Source organism: Tachypleus tridentatus, chromosome 9 (assembly GCF_004210375.1).
Source record: "Tachypleus tridentatus isolate NWPU-2018 chromosome 9, ASM421037v1, whole genome shotgun sequence".
Lineage (NCBI taxonomy): Eukaryota > Metazoa > Arthropoda > Merostomata > Xiphosura > Limulidae > Tachypleus > Tachypleus tridentatus.
Window position 1 is genome coordinate 166,039,713 of NC_134833.1, and position 18,914 is coordinate 166,058,626.

General features: G+C 31.4%; 1 protein-coding gene across 1 annotated transcript in view; it reads left to right on the forward strand.

Annotated features, from left to right (window-relative positions):
* The window catches only part of LOC143227570 (uncharacterized), a 434,192-nt gene extending 420,062 nt beyond the window's left edge, over window positions 1–14,130 (forward strand). Inside the window, exons 7-9 of the mRNA XM_076458998.1 lie at window positions 7,411–7,511; window positions 8,393–8,564; window positions 12,240–14,130. Coding sequence (XP_076315113.1) covers window positions 7,411–7,511; window positions 8,393–8,564; window positions 12,240–12,649 — 683 coding nt within the window. The 3' untranslated portion in view covers window positions 12,650–14,130. The remainder of the gene's footprint in view (window positions 1–7,410; window positions 7,512–8,392; window positions 8,565–12,239) is intronic.
* The last annotated feature ends 4,784 nt before the right edge of the window (window positions 14,131–18,914 follow it).

An 18,914-nucleotide genomic window follows, 5' to 3' on the forward strand; every position in this document is an offset into this window, starting at 1 on the left:
ACTATACCATCATATTGTCTACAGCTGAAGTTATCTACTCTAACCCTTTCTGTTGAATCTGATCTTATACTTTCATTTTATGTTTTCATTACTGTTTTACTCCAGGTTGACAATACTATACCATCATATTGTCTACAGCTGAAGTTATCTACTCTAACCTTTTCTGTTGAATCTGATCTTATACTTCCATTTTATGTTTTCATCACTGTTTTACTCCAGGTTGACAATACTATACCATCATATTGTCTACAGCTGAAGTTATCTACTCTCACCCTTTCTGTTGAATCTGATCTTATACTTCCATTTTATGTTTTCATCACTGTTTTACTCCAGGTTGACAATACTATACCATCATATTGTCTACAGCTGAAGTTATCTACTCTCACCCTTTCTGTTGAATCTGATCTTATACTTCCATTTTATGTTTTCATCACTGTTTTACTCCAGGTTGACAATACTATACCATCATATTGTCTACAGCTGAAGTTATCTACTCTCACCCTTTCTGTTGAATCTGATCTTATACTTCCATTTTATGTTTTCATTACTGTTTTACTCCAGGTTGACAATACTATACCATCATATTGTCTGCAGCTGAAGTTATCTACTTTAACCCTTTCTGTTGAATCTGATCTTATACTTCCATTTTATGTTTTCATTACTGTTTTACTTCAGGTTGACAATACTATACCATCATATTGTCTGCAGCTGAAGTTATCTACTCTAACCCTTTCTGTTGAATCTGATCTTTTACTTCCATTTTATGTTTTCATTACTGTTTTACTTCAGGTTGACAATACTATACCATCATATTGTCTACAGTGGAAGTTATCTACTCTAACCCTTTCTGTTGAATCTGATCTTATACTTCCATTTTATGTCTTCATTACTGTTTTACCCCAGGTTGACAATACTATACCATCATATTGTCTGCAGCTGAAGTTATCTACTCTAACCCTTTCTGTTGAATCTGATCTTATACTTCCATTTTATGTTTTCATTACTGTTTTACTTCAGGTTGACAATACTATACCATCATATTGTCTACAGCTGAAGTTATCTACTCTAACTCTTTCTGTTGAATCTGATCTTATACTTCCATTTTATGTTTTCATTACTGTTTTACTCCAGGTTGACAATACTATACCATCATATTGTCTACAGCTGAAGTTATCTACTCTAACCCTTTTTGTTGAATGTCATCTTATACTTTCATTTTATGTTTTCATTACTGTTTTACTTCAGGTTGACAATACTATACCATCTTATTGTTTACAGCTGAAATTATCTACTCTAACCCTTTCTGTTGAACCTGATCTTATACTTTCATTTTATATTTTCATTACTATTTTACTTCAGGTTGACAATACTATACCATCATATTGTCTGCAGCTGAAGTTATCTACTTTAACCCTTTCTGTTGAATCTGATCTTATACTTTCATTTTATGTTTTCATTACTATTTTACTCCAGGTTGACAATACTATACCATCATATTTTCTACAGCTGAAGTTATCTACTCTAACCCTTTCTGTTGAATGTCATCTTATACTTTCATTTTATGTTTTCATTACTGTTTTACTTCAGGTTGACAATACTCTACCATCATATTGTCTACAGCTGAAGTTATCTACTCTAACCCTTTCTGTTGAATCTGATCTTATACTTTCATTTTATGTTTTCATTACTGTTTTACTCCAGGTTGACAATACTATACCATCATATTGTCTACAGCTGAAGTTATCTACTCTAACCCTTTCTGTTGAATCTGATCTTATACTTTCATTTTATGTTTTCATTACTGTTTTACTCCAGGTTGACAATACTATACCATCATATTTTCTATAGCTGAAGTTATCTACTCTAACCCTTTCTGTTGAATCTGATCTTATACTTCCATTTTATGTTTTCATCACTGTTTTACTCCAGGTTGACAATACTATACCATCATATTGTCTACAGCTGAAGTTATTTACTCTCACCCTTTCTGTTGAATCTGATCTTATACTTCCTTTTTATGTTTTCATCACTGTTTTACTCCAGATTGAAAATACTATACCATCATATTGTCTACAGCTGAAGTTATCTACTCTCACCCTTTCTGTTGAATCTGATCTTATTCTTCCATTTTATGTTTTCATCACTGTTTTACTCTAGGTTGAAAATACTATACCATCATATTGTCTACAGCTGAAGTTATCTACTCTCACCCTTTCTGTTGAATCTGATCTTATACTTACATTTTATGTTTTCATTACTGTTTTACTCCAGGTTGACAATACTGTACCATCATATTGTCTGCAGCTGAAGTTATCTACTTTAACCCTTTCTGTTGAATCTGATCTTATACTTCCATTTTATGTTTTCATTACTGTTTTACTCCAGGTTGACAATACTATACCATCATATTGTCTACAGCTGAAGTTATCTACTCTAACCCTTTCTGTTGAATCTGATCTTGTACTTCCATTTTATGTTTTCATTACTGTTTTACTCCAGGTTGACAATACTATACCATCATATTGTCTACAGCTGAAGTTATTTACTCTAACCCTTTCTGTTGAATCTGATCTTGTACTTCCATTTTATGTTTTCATTACTGTTTTACTTCAGGTTGACAATACTATACCGTCATATTGTTTACAGCTGAAGTTATCTACTCTAACCCTTTCTGTTGAATGTCATCTTACACTTTCATTTTATGTTTTCATTACTGTTTTACTTCAGGTTGACAATACTATACCATCATATTGTCTACAGCTGATGTTATCTACTCTAACCCTTTTTGTTGAATCTGATCTTATACTTCCATTTTATGTTTCATTACTGTTTTACTCCAGGTTGACAATACTATACCATCATATTGTCTACAGCTGAAGTTATCTACTCTAACCCTTTCTGTTGAATCTGATCTTATACTTCCATTTTATGTTTTCATTACTGTTTTACTCCAGGTTGACAATACTGTACCATCATATTGTCTACAGCTGAAGTTATATACTCTGACCCTTTTTTTTTAATGTGATCTTATACTTCCATTTTATGTTTTCATTACTGTTTTACTCCAGGTTGACAATACTATACCATCATATTGTCTACAGCAACAGTTGTCTACTCTAACCCTTTTTGTTGAATCTGATCTTATACTTCCATTTTATGTTTTCATTACTGTTTTACTTCAGGTTGACAATACTATACCATCATATTGTCTGCAGCTGAAGTTATCTACTCTAACCCTTTCTGTTAAATCTGATCTTTTACTTCCATTTTATGTTTTCATTACTGTTTTACTTCAGGTTGACAATACTATACCATCATATTGTCTACAGCTGAAGTTATCTACTCTAACCCTTTCTGTTGAATCTGATCTTATACTTCCATTTTATGTCTTCATTACTGTTTTACCCCAGGTTGACAATACTATACCATCATATTGTCTGCAGCTGAAGTTATCTACTCTAACCCTTTCTGTTGAATCTGATCTTATACTTCCATTTTATGTTTTCATCACTCTTTTACTTCAGGTTGACAACACTATACCATCATATTGTCTACAGCTGAAGTTATCTACTCTAACCCTTTCTGTTGAATGTTATCTTATACTTCCATTTTATGTTTTCATCACTGTTTTACTTCAGGTTGACAACACTATACCATCATATTGTCTACAGCTGATGTTATCTACTCTAACCTTTTCTGTTGAATCTGATCTTATACTTCCATTTTATGTTTTCATTACTATTTTACTCCAGGTTGACAATACTATACCATCATATTGTCTACAGCTGAAGTTATCTACTCTAACCCTTTCTGTTGAATTTGATCTTATACTTCCATTTTATGTTTTCATCACTGTTTTACTCCAGGTTGACAATACTATACCATCATATTGTCTACAGCTGAAGTTATCTACTCTAACCCTTTCTGTTGAATCTGATCTTATACTTCCATTTTATGTTTTCATTACTGTTTTACTCCAGGTTGACAACACTATACCATCATATTGTTTTCAGCTGAAGTTATCTACTTTAACCCTTTATTTTGAATGTGATCTTATACTACCATTTTATTATTACTGTTTTACTCCAGGTTGACAATTTTTAGAAAATGTGAATCTCTGGAGATTGTCATAACTATTTATATCTTTAGTATTTTAATACTTGTTTATTTTCTATTACACATGAAACTGAACTTGAAAGTTAACCAAATTATGTATAATCCATATGACTATTTCACCAAAGTGTCACAAGTATGTGCTGTTGATAACAAGAAAGCAGAAACTCTATCAAGGAAACTTAATGACTTTGTGTCAAGATTTGGTATGAATATGGAACTTAAATTATGATTGAAACTTTAACTTGTTTGTTGAAATGTATTGGGTAATTGGAATCAGAAAGAGCAGGACAAGAACCTTTCATCCATCTTCTCTCAGAATAGTTGAGGACAAAAATCTCTCAGGATTTCATAAGGGCCAAAATGTTTTACAGTAGGTATCTTTGACATATTGGCAGTAAATTTCAACAACAACTGGACAACACACAATCAATTTGTCTTAAATTAACATATTCATGACAGGAAAATTGTACATGAAAATTTCTTAACACTTAGGTTCAGTTATTTTAAAACATATTCTTCTCTACTCTGTTATTACAATGCAATTAGTGATAATTTCATTTATGTTACCTTGTGAGCTACCACAGCTGTATCCATAGCTTTAAGTAATTATCTTTCATGTCAAAAGTACTTATAGGCTGCTTCATTTACTTTAGAACTCAATTGACAAGTCATATTGTATTCTTTCTTATTACAATACAGTATGTGATTATAACAATTTAAATGTTACCACTATACAATTTATTGCCTAAATTTACAAAACCAGTCTATATCTGTATCCCTCATTAACTCTGTCTTACTTTCAATAACACATTTGCTCTCTCTATTTTCACATATTTACAACGCATGACAGAAAAAATCTAGAAGTGTCTAATCTTCTAGTAACAACAATATTAAAAATAATGAGAAAAATTTAAAAGATATGTATAAGATGATATTAACAGTTACAAAGTTCATTATTTACACTACACATGTGTAAGATGATGTTAACAATATCACAAAGTTCAGTATTTACACTACATGTGTGTAAGATGATGTTAACAATATCACAAAGTTCAGTATTTACACTACATGTGTATAAGATGATGTTAACAATATCACAAAGTTCAGTATTTACACTACATATGTGTAAGATTATATTAACAATATCACAAAGTTCAGTATTTACACTACATATGTGTAAGATCATGTTAACAATATTACAAAGCTCAGTATTTACACTACATGTGTGTAAGATCATGTTAACAGTATCACAAACTTCAGTATTTACACTACATGTGTGCAAGATGATGTTAACAATATTACAAAGTTCAGTATTTACACTACATGTGTGTAAGATGATGTTAACAGTATCACAAACTTCAGTATTTACACTACATGTGTGCAAGATGATGTTAACAATATTACAAAGTTCAGTATTTACACTACATGTGTGTAAGATGATGTTAACAATATCACAAAGTTCAGTATTTACACTACATGTGTGTAAGATGATGTTAACAATATCACAAAGTTCAGTATTTACACTACATATGTGTAAGATTATATTAACAATATCACAAAGTTCAGTATTTACATTACATGTGTGTAAGATGATGTTAACAATATCACAAAGTTCAGTATTTACACTACATGTGTGTAAGATGATGTTAACAATATCACAAAGTTCAGTATTTACACTACATATGTGTAAGATGATGTTAACAGTATCACAAAGTTCAGTATTTACACTACATGTGTGTAAGATGATGTTAACAATATTACAAAGTTCAGTATTTACACTACATGTGTGTAAGATGATGTTAACAATATCACAAAGTTCAGTATTTACACTACATGTGTGTAAGATGATGTTAACAATATCACAAACTTCAGTATTTACACTACATGTGTGTAAGATGATGTTAACAATATCACAAAGTTCAGTATTTACACTACATGTGTGTAAGATGATGTTAACAATATCACAAAGTTCAGTATTTACACTACATGTGTGTAAGATGATGTTAACAATATCACAAACTTCAGTATTTACACTACATGTGTGTAAGATGATGTTAACAATATTACAAAGTTCAGTATTTACAGTACATGTGTGTAAGATGATGTTAACAATATTACAAAGTTCAATATTTACACTACATGTGTGTAAGATGATGTTAACAATATTACAAAGTTCAGTATTTACACTACATCTGCAGTGTTTGGATATCATGTATAAATCATACGTTTTGACAAACACTAGTTTGCATTAATCATAGTTCATTATAAATATGAACACAGCCATGTTTGCAACATGTAATGGTTTAGTTTTTAGACCACTTAACAGTCTCCAAACATGCTTGCTCTTTCTGCTAGTGTAGCAATATAATGTTAGAGTAATACAGATATTCATTCTGTAGGTTTCCATTCATTCTCATGGAAAGAAAGCTACATGTAACATAATGTAGTCATGAAAGACGTAATAACCCATATAACAAAACATTTTGCTTCTTATAATTATCGTGGCCTAGTAGTCTATATAGCTTGGCTTCAAGTACCATATGGTTAGTTTTGGTTATTTTTAGTAACAATGGTATTACAATGTGGTTGATGACAAAATCAAACCATTTTTTATTTCAGACTTTGTAAAATAAATAATCACTGTTATTATCCTGAGGAATTGATACTTTTAGATTAGAAGTTCATTTATCAAGGTTAACATTCACTTTAGTCTAGTGAACACCATGTAAAAAGTGGATTCTCTCATTGTCTCCAAATTTGACATGCATTTCACAAAATATAAAATTTACTTTCATATCTGTCGTGTTAGGACAGCATGACGTGTTTTAGTAGCTGTAGCAGAAAGTTAAAGTTTCCCTGTAACTGTATGTGACCTATTCAGTTAACAGTTAACTCTACACATGATGTTTTAAACTATGTTTTGTATCTTTCTGATAATAGAGAGTTTTCAGATGGATGTCAGGATACCTATATATCACAAAGTAAATTATACACCAGACCTGTTGATCTAAACACATTGTGTTGTATTTCAGTATAATGTAGTGAAGCATGATTTACATTCAGTGTTATTATAGACAAATAAACACTATTTATACTTCTACCAACAGGGGGAGCTGATTCATTACAACAAAGATCTTTACAAACTATTTTAAAGTTTGGTATATCACAAAGTAAATTGTACACCAGATCTGTTGATCTAAACACATTGTGTTGTATTTCAGTATAATGTAGTGAATCATGATTTACATTGTGTTATTATAGACAAATAAACACTATTTATACTTCTACCAACAGGGGGAGCTGATTCATTACAACAAAGATGTTTACAAACTATTTTAAAGTTTGGTATAGTGAAAGAGGAACGACAAGAGAACTGTGATGAAGGAAAAACTGAGGTAATTTTTGTTTGAAACTTTTACAGTTTTTATTAACAACTGTTATGAAACTTAAGAGATGTCTTTCTGGACTGTATGTAACTAAAACAGAATCAGTGTTGAAGTGTTTCAAATCATTAGACTTACATGTATTGTAATATTAAAAAACTGAGGTAATTTTTGTTTAGAACTTTTATAGTTTTTATTAACAACTGATATAAAACTGTAGAGATTATTTTAATATTTTATTCAATAAAACACAACTAAACTTGAAAAGTTAACTGGAGACTATGATCACTGTACTCAAGTGTACTAGTACATAATACTTATAATTAAAATAAAAGTTAGTCATACTGTTCGTTACACTGTTTTTATTGTATTGTAAGCATTAGATGTCCACAGATGTCACATTTTTCTTGTTTTATTAATAATGGCTGTGAACAGATGTTACACTGTACTCATTATATCATTAATATTAACTGTCCTTAGTTTTGTTATTTTTACTGTCATGTAATATCTGGAATTAAGGTCTTTAGTAAAATAAAAACATCAGAAAATGGAAGATGTTTTACATACATCATGTCATTTTATTTTTGTTGTCAGTAGGTTATTCTCATACAACTATTTTGTTTAGGTATTTCTTGAGAAAATGTTAGGTTATTAGATATTTCTTGTCGTCATTACTTGTACGTTTCTCTAAAAGTATACGTAACACATATGAAACAGCTTTTGTTTAAATTCTATAAACTTTGTTTCTGTACTTATTGAAAAAAAGATCAAAATAGGTTTAATTTTGTTTGTTATATATAACATGGTAGACTTTTATCATCATATTTTAAACTAGTTCACTGCAAATGATGTGTATATGTTTATATTAACCTGTTGAATGTGTTTTATTTTAGGATATCTTTGTCACAGTTAAAACAGAACAGCCTCATGACCTACCAAAAGATGAGGTCATTTCAAAATTTAGTGTCAACAGTGATGATGATTTGGATAATTCAGAATATGGTGTTATCAGTGTGAAAACTGAATTACAACAATGTACTGAATCTAGGTTGGAAAGTACATCTGGTATGTATATATGTCTCCTACAAACTGTAAATTCATTGTAACTTAAAAGACTATGTTAGATACTTGGTAATTTTTAAAAGTTACTGAACTATGTACACAGATTATTTGTTGTGTATTAGATCTGTGTTTATTGTGTTTATGTTACACCTTTATTTAATAATTATTGTCTGAAATGTTAGGAAGTGATCAAGTAACAAAATATGTCACTAGTAAGTTAGTGGAAATGGCTGTAGTGAACAGTCATTATTTCCATAAAATGAAATGGAAGGAAACTTTCTAGCTTTGCAGTTTTTCTTATAATTGTAGTTCTTTATGTATAGACTTTAATAGTAATGGTTTCCATGGGTTAATATTTCAATCTGTATATAAAATACATTGTGATGACTTAGTTCCTCAATATTTACACCATTTAGGTTCCAGGACTTTGTGGTGGTCATGAACCCTCTGTCTTTTACTTTTTTTATGTTGAAACACTTGCTTACACTGCATCTTGTAGAAGAGATGTGTCTCAAGCTTGCTGGACTGCTGGTTAAGGAGCTCGACTCATATTTTGTGGCTTTGAATCTATGTAACCAAACATTCTTCTTTTCTCAGCCTTTGGAGTGTTATATTGGGATGATAAATCTCTTATCATTGGTAAAAGTGTAGCCCATGAATTGGTGGTGGGTGGTGTTGAATAGCTGTCCTTTGTAGACTATCTGTGCTAAATTATGGATGGCTGGTGTAGATAGTCATCCTATAGGTTTATGTGAAATTCAAAAGGAACCAAACAAAACCCAAACTTGATAAAAGAACTACATATTTATGAGATATTTAATCTTTCAAGATCTATACATTTATAGTTATTTATTTAACTTAAATTTAGGTTTTTGAACAGGAACTTTAAAGAACTGATGTTGGTCAACATGTTTTAAACAAAACATTAGAAGATTTTGTGATATTCAACTTGTTACAGTTACGAGAGATCTTTTAAAATTAATCCTGCAATTACGAACTGAAAGTAAAGTAGTTTGTTGTAACACTGTATCATCATATCTCCACAATGAAGACTTAGTCTAACATAAACCTTTTGCTTGAACATGGTATATTAGTTCCATTTTATGTTTTTTAACAAATATTTAAAATTGGGAGGAAAGTATTTCTGAAGTGTTAAACTATGAAAATAGCATCATAATCATGAACCACAATAAGGTGGATCACAAAGAATTGACATATCTCTAATAAGAAAATTCAGGCAAAAAAACATTAAATATTTAGTTCAAACAACACTTTAAAACATATCTCAAGACAGAAAATGTCCTCATAAGGTCGAAACATTGTTCTCTGCTTTATTTTAATAAAAGTTTTAATACCCATATTAACCGTCCTGAGATACATTTTTACTTCAAGTGGGTTTCTTGTCATTACAAAACACTTTGGAACCTTTACTCTTGACTGCTAACACTGTACAAACATATAAAAATGTACCAAAGCTCGACTTAGAAAGAGAAGAAACTCTGCTAAAAACAATCTGTTTGTAATTATTATTTTTATTCTTTCCATCCTATGATAAAAACGTTATATTACAGCTAAACCTTTTGTAGAATACTAAATAATGTACAGTAAAGGTATTGAAAACGTAATTTATTCTTTCTACATTTTATGTAAGCTAAAACATCATCATAATTTTGGTGTAAATGATATTATAGTTTCACTTTGTACTTAGATTTGTTACAAATATCTGTTGTTCCTTTGACCATCCTTGCATGGATCAAAGTCCATCTTACTACATTTGTTGGCTCACGTTCAAAATTTTACTGAACTTTGATTGATGAAGGTCAATAGGTTTGTAGATTATAATTGAAATTTTAAAGTTTTGGTATTATAAATAATTTAGTTTTTTAATTTGAGAGTAAATATTTAAAAACACACACCTAAACATCAATTTTTGTTTGCCATGTGGTACATTAAATGTATTGCTGGTTTAAGTAAGATGTTCAAATAAAAAGTCTATAATATCTTACAAAATCATAACTCAGATCTGTGGTATTCATAGTAAGTTATTAGTTTTTGATATTCAAATGTAAAAATAAATCATTTAAAAAATTTTGTTTCACATATTCCACTTGTGAAATCTTATTAGGCTTAACAATCTACAGCAAGTAGCACAGAAGTATAAAGGTGATAGATATAATGATTAGCTATACTTAATTATTTACTGTTCTGTGTTTTAAGAAAAATAAGTTTAAAAACTTATAAATAGTACTGAGGTATGTACATAAATAATATATCATAACTAAAATATGACTGTATTTTATAAAATAATCGACTAAAACACAGCCAAAACAGGCCACTTTGCAAAGACTAAAGGTCAGTTTTATATTATTGGATAAGATAACATGTGCAAATGGGCCTCATCATTGTAACTTTTGTAATGTTAGCCAGACATGGCTGAAAGGTTAATAAAATGAAAATAATATATTTCTGTATTGATGTATACAGAATAAATATTTGTTCTTGACATATACTTTTTAGTCATTCTAGAGCAAAAAAGCATATTTTTTATGGTGGTTGTTTTATGGTGGTTTTTTATGGTCAGAATGTAAAAATTGGAAAGCCATGAGAAAAACATTTGGTAAAAAAACTGATATTTTACATATGAAAACCTTGTAATGTTTACTGATAATCTGAAAACTCTTTGTAAAGTATGATTTTTAATTTAAAAGTTATATCATGAAAACTATAACAGACAAAGAATGGTTACAAGGGATCGAGCCCGTGCTGAAAGAGTTAAAAAACTTAAGTACAAGGTAAAACAGAAATTACTAACCAATTATAAATGAACACTAGATGGCCATAATGTGTATGTATCAATGTTTTGTACACGTTACAGTTAATGTCAGTAAGGAACCAACCTCTACATTATGTGTGAAGTGATAATCAGTACACATAACAGTAAATTTTATTACACATTTGTAGATTTATTACTTTTAAATACACAAGGGTTTATTTAAATTGGTGATTTAGATGTATATACCTTACTTGAAATAGCTGTTCTTCTACAGGTAGTTTTATACATGCTTAGTTGGGACTATGTCTTAGTCTAGGTATTTATTTGATTATTTCTGTGCATTATATTACTAGAATTTATTTAAACAGAGACTATAAATGCTCACTATATTCTCCAACAAATATCCATGATGATCTGTAGCTGTAGCTTAACATTGTACATCTGGAATTAATGTGGTCAAATAGCTGATAACTACAGTAAATCATCATGTACTTTATCAGTTAGCTACTAGCTATGTTTATTATCATTACAATGTATATAGTTAGCATACAAGATAAATATAAAATTGGGAATTAAAGAAAAGAGGAAAGGTGAGAAAAAATGTGGAAACTGTCACACCAAACAGTGGAAACTGTCATACCAAATAGTGGAAACTGTCACACCAAACAGTGGAAACTGTCACACCAAACAGTGGAAACTGTCATACCAAATAGTGGAAACTGTCACACCAAACAGTGGAAACTGTCATACCAAACAGATATTTTAAAATATTTACTTAGGAAATTTAACATTCAAATAATATTAAGATTGAATGTAGTTTTATAAAATAATGTTACATACACACTTTAACCTACCAATAGAACTAGTTTAAATTATGTGTGTTGTATCAGATATTTTTATTTCAGATATAAAGACCTGTGTGAACTCCTGTTGTGGAAGCAGTTATCCTGATTATCATCTTTTAAAACAAGAAGATCTATTTAAAGATGTGAAATCTTCAAGATTAAACATTGATGTTTGTGGAAAAACAAATTTAAATGGAAGTAACATAAAACAACCTAATATACATGAAGATGATGAAAAAACATACAGTTATGTAACATGTGGAAAGGGAAGTGTAACATCTGATAATGTGAAACAACACAGGAGAATACTACGTGGAAAGAAACTGTATACATGTGAAATTAGTAGTAGACACATTAGGTTTGGTAGAAGTTTGAGAAACAACAAAGAAATACATAATGGGGAAAAACCATATAGTTGTGCAACTTGTGGAAAACAATTTGGATGTAATGGTAACTTAAAAAAGGCATGAACGAATACATACTGGGGAGAAACCTTTCAGTTGTGATGTTTGCGGGGAAACAACTTAGAAGTAATTTTAGCTTAAAAGTTCATGAACGAATACATACAGGGGAGAGACCCTACAGTTGTGTAGTGTGTGGAAAACAGTTCAGAACAAATAATGCATTAAAATATCATCATAGAATACACACTGGGGAGAAACCTTACTGTTGTTCAAGTTGTGGAAAATACTTTAGATCAACTAGTGATTTAAAAGTGCATCTAGAAAAACACACTATGGAAAAACATTATTGTTGTGCAGTTTGTCAAAAACAGTTTCAAACAAGTAGTCAATTAAAACGACACGAAAGAAGACATACAGAGGAGAAACCATACTGTTGTGACATTTGTGGAAAAGACTTTAAAACAAATAATGAATTAAAACAACATCAAAGAATACATACTGGGGAAAAACGTTATGGTTGTGACGTTTGTGGAAAACACTTTGGAACCAATGGTAATTTAAAAAGTCATGAACGAATACACTTTAAGGAGAAACCTTACTGTTGTGATGTTTGTGGAAAAGACTTCAGAACGAACGAGGAATTAAAAGTACATCAAAGAACACACACTGGAGAGAAACCTTATTGTTGTGCAGTGTGTGGGAAAGGCTTTAGAACAAGCAGTTCTTTAAGATATCATGAACAAATACACAATGAAGAGAAACCTTACAGTTGTGACTTTTGTGGGAAACTATTTGTAAAAAATTCTAGTTTAAGAAAACATGAAAAAATACATACGTGATTGTAATTTTACACTTTTGCGTTGTGTGATAAACAGTTTTCAATAAATGGTGAATAGGTATATCAGGAAGTGATGCGTAGAGTGAGAACCTTTACTTTTTACAATAAGTGAAAATTAATTCTTAAGTAATTATAACTGAAAAATGGATCAAAGAATACACTTTGGAGACAAATGATATAGTTTTACGGTTTATAGAAAACAAATTTGTTTACTGTGTTGGAAATATAGTTTGTAATGATCTGTAACTATTACTAAATGATATTATTGTTCAAAGTTTATTGAATCAGATGAGACATGATTAAGTTGTGCAGATCTGTGTATAGTTGATTATTAATATCTTTATATGGAATTATTTATGATTGATGTGATAGTGACAACAAAAGAAACATGAAGATAAAAATTACATCCAGATGGAGTCAACAGTCATTGATATTAAAGAAGAAAGTTAGTAGTTGAAGGTAAAGTTGTTTGTAATACTATACCATCATGTTTCCACAAGTTAATTTGTCTGTTGTAAACTTTTCTATTGAATACGATTTATACTTCCATTGTATAATTATAATACTATTTCAGTTCAGGCTGAAAAGTTTTATAAAGTGTGAAACCTGTATATAAAGATTGTGTCATAATTATTTTTACATTTTATATTTTAATATTTGTTGTGGTTTTATTAGACCATTAAAGTCAATTTAAAGATTTGTCAAAGAATGTCTGATACATTTGATTATATTACAGGAATGTCAAAATGTTTTGTTGTTTCTAATAAGGAAACACAAACTAACAAGAAAGTTTAAAACTAACAAGAAAGTTTAATAAAAGCAAATTTGGTGTGACTTTTGAACTTCAATCAGATGAGGATCTGAACTTTGAACAAACTATATTTGGTGAAATATATCAGATCTTTGGAATTAAAAAGAACAGGATAACAACCTTTCATTCATCTTCTAATGGTATGTTTGATAGCTACAATTATACACTGTTAAATCAGTTAGGTAATTTTGTGGATATGCATACTAAAATGTTGGATCAAGATAGTTATAATTTATTGGTTAAAAGTCCATGAAGCTACGGGACATTACACTTAGAAATGCCATTAGACCTTCTGTATCCTCATCCAGAGATTACTCACTCAGCAGAACTTTACAGAATATTTAGAAAGAATAAGGATTGCCATAAAGGTCACACTAGACGTTAACCTGAACCTCTTGAATTAAGTAGTGAAAGAATGATAATATTCTGTGTAATGCTGACAAGACTGGATGATGTCAAGGTGACTCGATATGGATGTACAAACATTGTCACAGTAAAGAACAAACTGAAACATTAATCAGGTGTTACTGGAGTACTGTATATTCTACTGAAAATAAATTGATGTGGTTTACAGTCTTGGGAGAGAGACAATCTGTGTTGTATGTTGTATACTGTGTTCAACTCTGGAAGTGCTTTTGTGAGAGAATGACCAGTTGGTTAAAGTATTTCTTACATCTACTGAAACATTAGGCTTCTGTCCTGTTCAGAACTACTTGTATGTTTGTACTATAGTATTTATGCTTCTAGTCTAGACCTGCTCATGTAATAGTCAGTTCCTACATGTTAGCTGCTTTGTAGAGATGTAACCAAGCCAACATGGCAAGTTACATAGCTTAGTGTGACTTTTGGCCATGTTGGATCTTTGAAAACACCATAGCAGCTGATCTGTCTCTAGTATAAACTATTAATCCTGTAAGTAAGTTTCAAACTTATGGATTACCAATATTACTTTCAACTTCGTGCTAAATTAGTGACTATGTCTTCTGGCACTTTGAAAATTGTTTGTTTCCTAAAGGAAAAGCAGATTTGTCCTAATGAAATTCCTTTAAAAGAAATCCATGATGCATTGGTACGTGGTATACATTCCTGTTGGAGGTAATGTAGATGTAAGATTGGAGATGTTGACAACTTTCTAAAGGGTAATGTAGATGTAAGATTGGACATGTTGACAACTTTCTCAAGGGTAATGTAGATGTAAGATTGGAGATGTTGACAACTTTCTCAGGGGTAATGTAGATGTAAGATTGGACATGTTGACAACTTTCTCAAGGGTAATGTAGATGTAAGATTGGAGATGTTGACAACTTTCTCGATGGTAATGTAGATGTAAGATCGGAGATGTTGACAACTTTCTAAAGGGTAATGTAGATGTAAGATCGGAGGTGTTGACAACTTTCTCAAGGGTAATATAGATGTAAGATTGGACATGTTGACAACTTTCTAAAGGGTAATGTAGATGTAAGGTTGGAAATGTTGACAACTTTCTCAAGGGTAATGTAGATGTGAGATTGGAGATGTTGACAACTTTCTCGATTGTAATGTAGATGTCAGATCGGAGATGTTGACAACTTTCTAAAGGGTAATGTAGATGTAAGATCGGAGGTGTTGACAACTTTCTCAAGGGTAATGTAGATGTAAGATTGGACATGTTGACAACTTTCTAAAGGGTAATGTAGATGTAAGATCGGAGGTGTTGACAACTTTCTCAAGGGTAATATAGATGTAAGATTGGACATGTTGACAACTTTCTAAAGGGTAATGTAGATGTAAGGTTGGAAATGTTGACAACTTTCTCAAGGGTAATGTAGATGTGAGATTGGAGATGTTGACAACTTTCTCGATTGTAATGTAGATGTCAGATCGGAGATGTTGACAACTTTCTAAAGGGTAATGTAGATGTAAGATCGGAGGTGTTGACAACTTTCTCAAGGGTAATGTAGATGTAAGATTGGACATGTTGACAACTTTCTAAATGGTAATGTAGATGTAAGATTGGACATGTTGACAACTTTCTAAAGGGTAATGTAGATGTAAGGTTGAAAATGTTGACAACTTTCTAAAGGGTAATGTAGATGTAAGATTGGAGATGTTGACAACTTTCTAAAGGGTAATGTAGATGTAAGATTGGACATGTTGACAACTTTCTAAAGGGTAGTGTAAATGTAAGATTGGAGATGTTGACAACTTTCTAAAGGGTAATGTAGATATAAGATTGGACATGTTGACAACTTTCTAAAGGGTAGTGTAGATGTAAGATTGGAGATGTTGACAACTTTCTCAAGGGTAATATAGATGTAAGATTGGACATGTTGACAACTTTCTAAAGGGTAATGTAGATGTAAGGTTGGAAATGTTGACAACTTTCTCAAGGGTAATGTAGATGTGAGATTGGAGATGTTGACAACTTTCTCGATTGTAATGTAGATGTCAGATCGAGAGATGTTGACAACTTTCTAAAGGGTAATGTAGATGTAAGATCGGAGGTGTTGACAACTTTCTCAAGGGTAATGTAGATGTAAGATTGGACATGTTGACAACTTTCTAAAGGGTAATGTAGATGTAAGATCGGAGGTGTTGACAACTTTCTCAAGGGTAATATAGATGTAAGATTGGACATGTTGACAACTTTCTAAAGGGTAATGTAGATGTAAGGTTGGAAATGTTGACAACTTTCTCAAGGGTAATGTAGATGTGAGATTGGAGATGTTGACAACTTTCTCGATTGTAATGTAGATGTCAGATCGGAGATGTTGACAACTTTCTAAAGGGTAATGTAGATGTAAGATCGGAGGTGTTGACAACTTTCTCAAGGGTAATGTAGATGTAAGATTGGACATGTTGACAACTTTCTAAATGGTAATGTAGATGTAAGATTGGACATGTTGACAACTTTCTAAAGGGTAATGTAGATGTAAGGTTGAAAATGTTGACAACTTTCTAAAGGGTAATGTAGATGTAAGATTGGAGATGTTGACAACTTTCTAAAGGGTAATGTAGATGTAAGATTGGACATGTTGACAACTTTCTAAAGGGTAGTGTAAATGTAAGATTGGAGATGTTGACAACTTTCTAAAGGGTAATGTAGATATGAGATTGGACATGTTGACAACTTTCTAAAGGGTAGTGTAGATGTAAGATTGGAGATGTTGACAACTTTCTCAAGGGTAATGTAGATGTAAGATTGGAGATGTTGACAACTTTCTCAAGGGTAATAAACACACCAATAAGGAAAAACATAAGAAAACCAGTAACATCCACATCACTGCTCTGAACTAGATAGTAATAAGAAGTTCAGTATTCATGTTCAACTCTTAAAAAAAAAAAAAGATTACGTATGCTACAATAGAAGGTCCTGTGCAAAGTGTAAAGAAGCCCACTTGCTGATACTGTAAAACCCTCATAAACCCAAGTAATGTAATGAAACGCTAAAATGATAAAATTCTAACTCTTATAAGATTTTTTACAAAACCTTTCATAGTTATCACAGTGTCTCAGATGTAGCCCCTTGTGTTAGGCGACACTATTATTCTTTTACTTTAATTAGGTGTTTGACAAAATTACACAGATGAAATAACATAAGTAAGGGCCAATCGGAAACAGACGTTAAAATCAATTTACGTTTCAAATTCTTATTTCCTCCACATCTGTGAAAGATCTTTGGCACAAACACAAAATAACACACAAGGTAAAATACAGTAATAGCAACTACAGTATACCAACAGATGACCATTGAAATGGTTAAACAGCGAGATTTCTGAAAGTGGTGATGAATAAATAAAACTTGGATTATATCATATATCCTTTCACATTCTATATAATTAAAGTTTGTATTCAAGCAAAGGAGTCTGAACAGACTGCAATACTGACAAAAATGGTTGGATTTTGATGTAATGTGTTCAGTTTCTACAAGTAAACGAGCGGACTTTTTAGCCGCGGCATAACGGCTCTGACTTTTTCAATTACGATTGTTTGTTTGTTTTTGAATTTCGCACAAAGCTACTCGAGGGCTATCTGCGCTAGCCGTCCCTAATTTAGCAGTGTAAGACTAGAGGGAAGGCAGCTAGTCATCACCACCCATCGCCAACTCTTGAGCTACTCTTTTATCAACGAATAGTGGGATTGACCGTCACTTTATATCGCCCCCACGGCTGGGAGGGCAAGCATGTTTGGCGCGACGGGGATGCGAACCCGCGACCCTCAGATTACGAATCACACGCCCTAACACGCTTCGCCATACCGGGCCTTCAAGTATGAACGTTTAGTTCATAGGTCCACCATTTCTTGACTGATTTAGGATCTAATTACAGTTTTGAACTCTGGGAGGCCAAACCCTTTCGACTGAGATATCTAACCATGCCTGAGGTATATATTAATTTATTCTAATCCTACCAAAAGGAATTTGAGGGTATGCTGGTAAGGATCCAGATGAGTAATGAAGTTGCACTTGCCTTATCCTTGCATACAAATACATGTCTAATAACAAAGAAATAAGGTCTCCAAGATTACTTTTCCCTAATCCCGTATAACGTAACGAGGTTATTGAGGATTCCTTGTTTCTACTGCATGCTGATGTTTCCTGTTATTTTACTTAGTTCATGAAAACAATTCCCATAGTGAGAACTTGTTAATAGTTATCATTTCTGTAGGGCAGATATTCAATTTGTTTAACATGATACAATAAT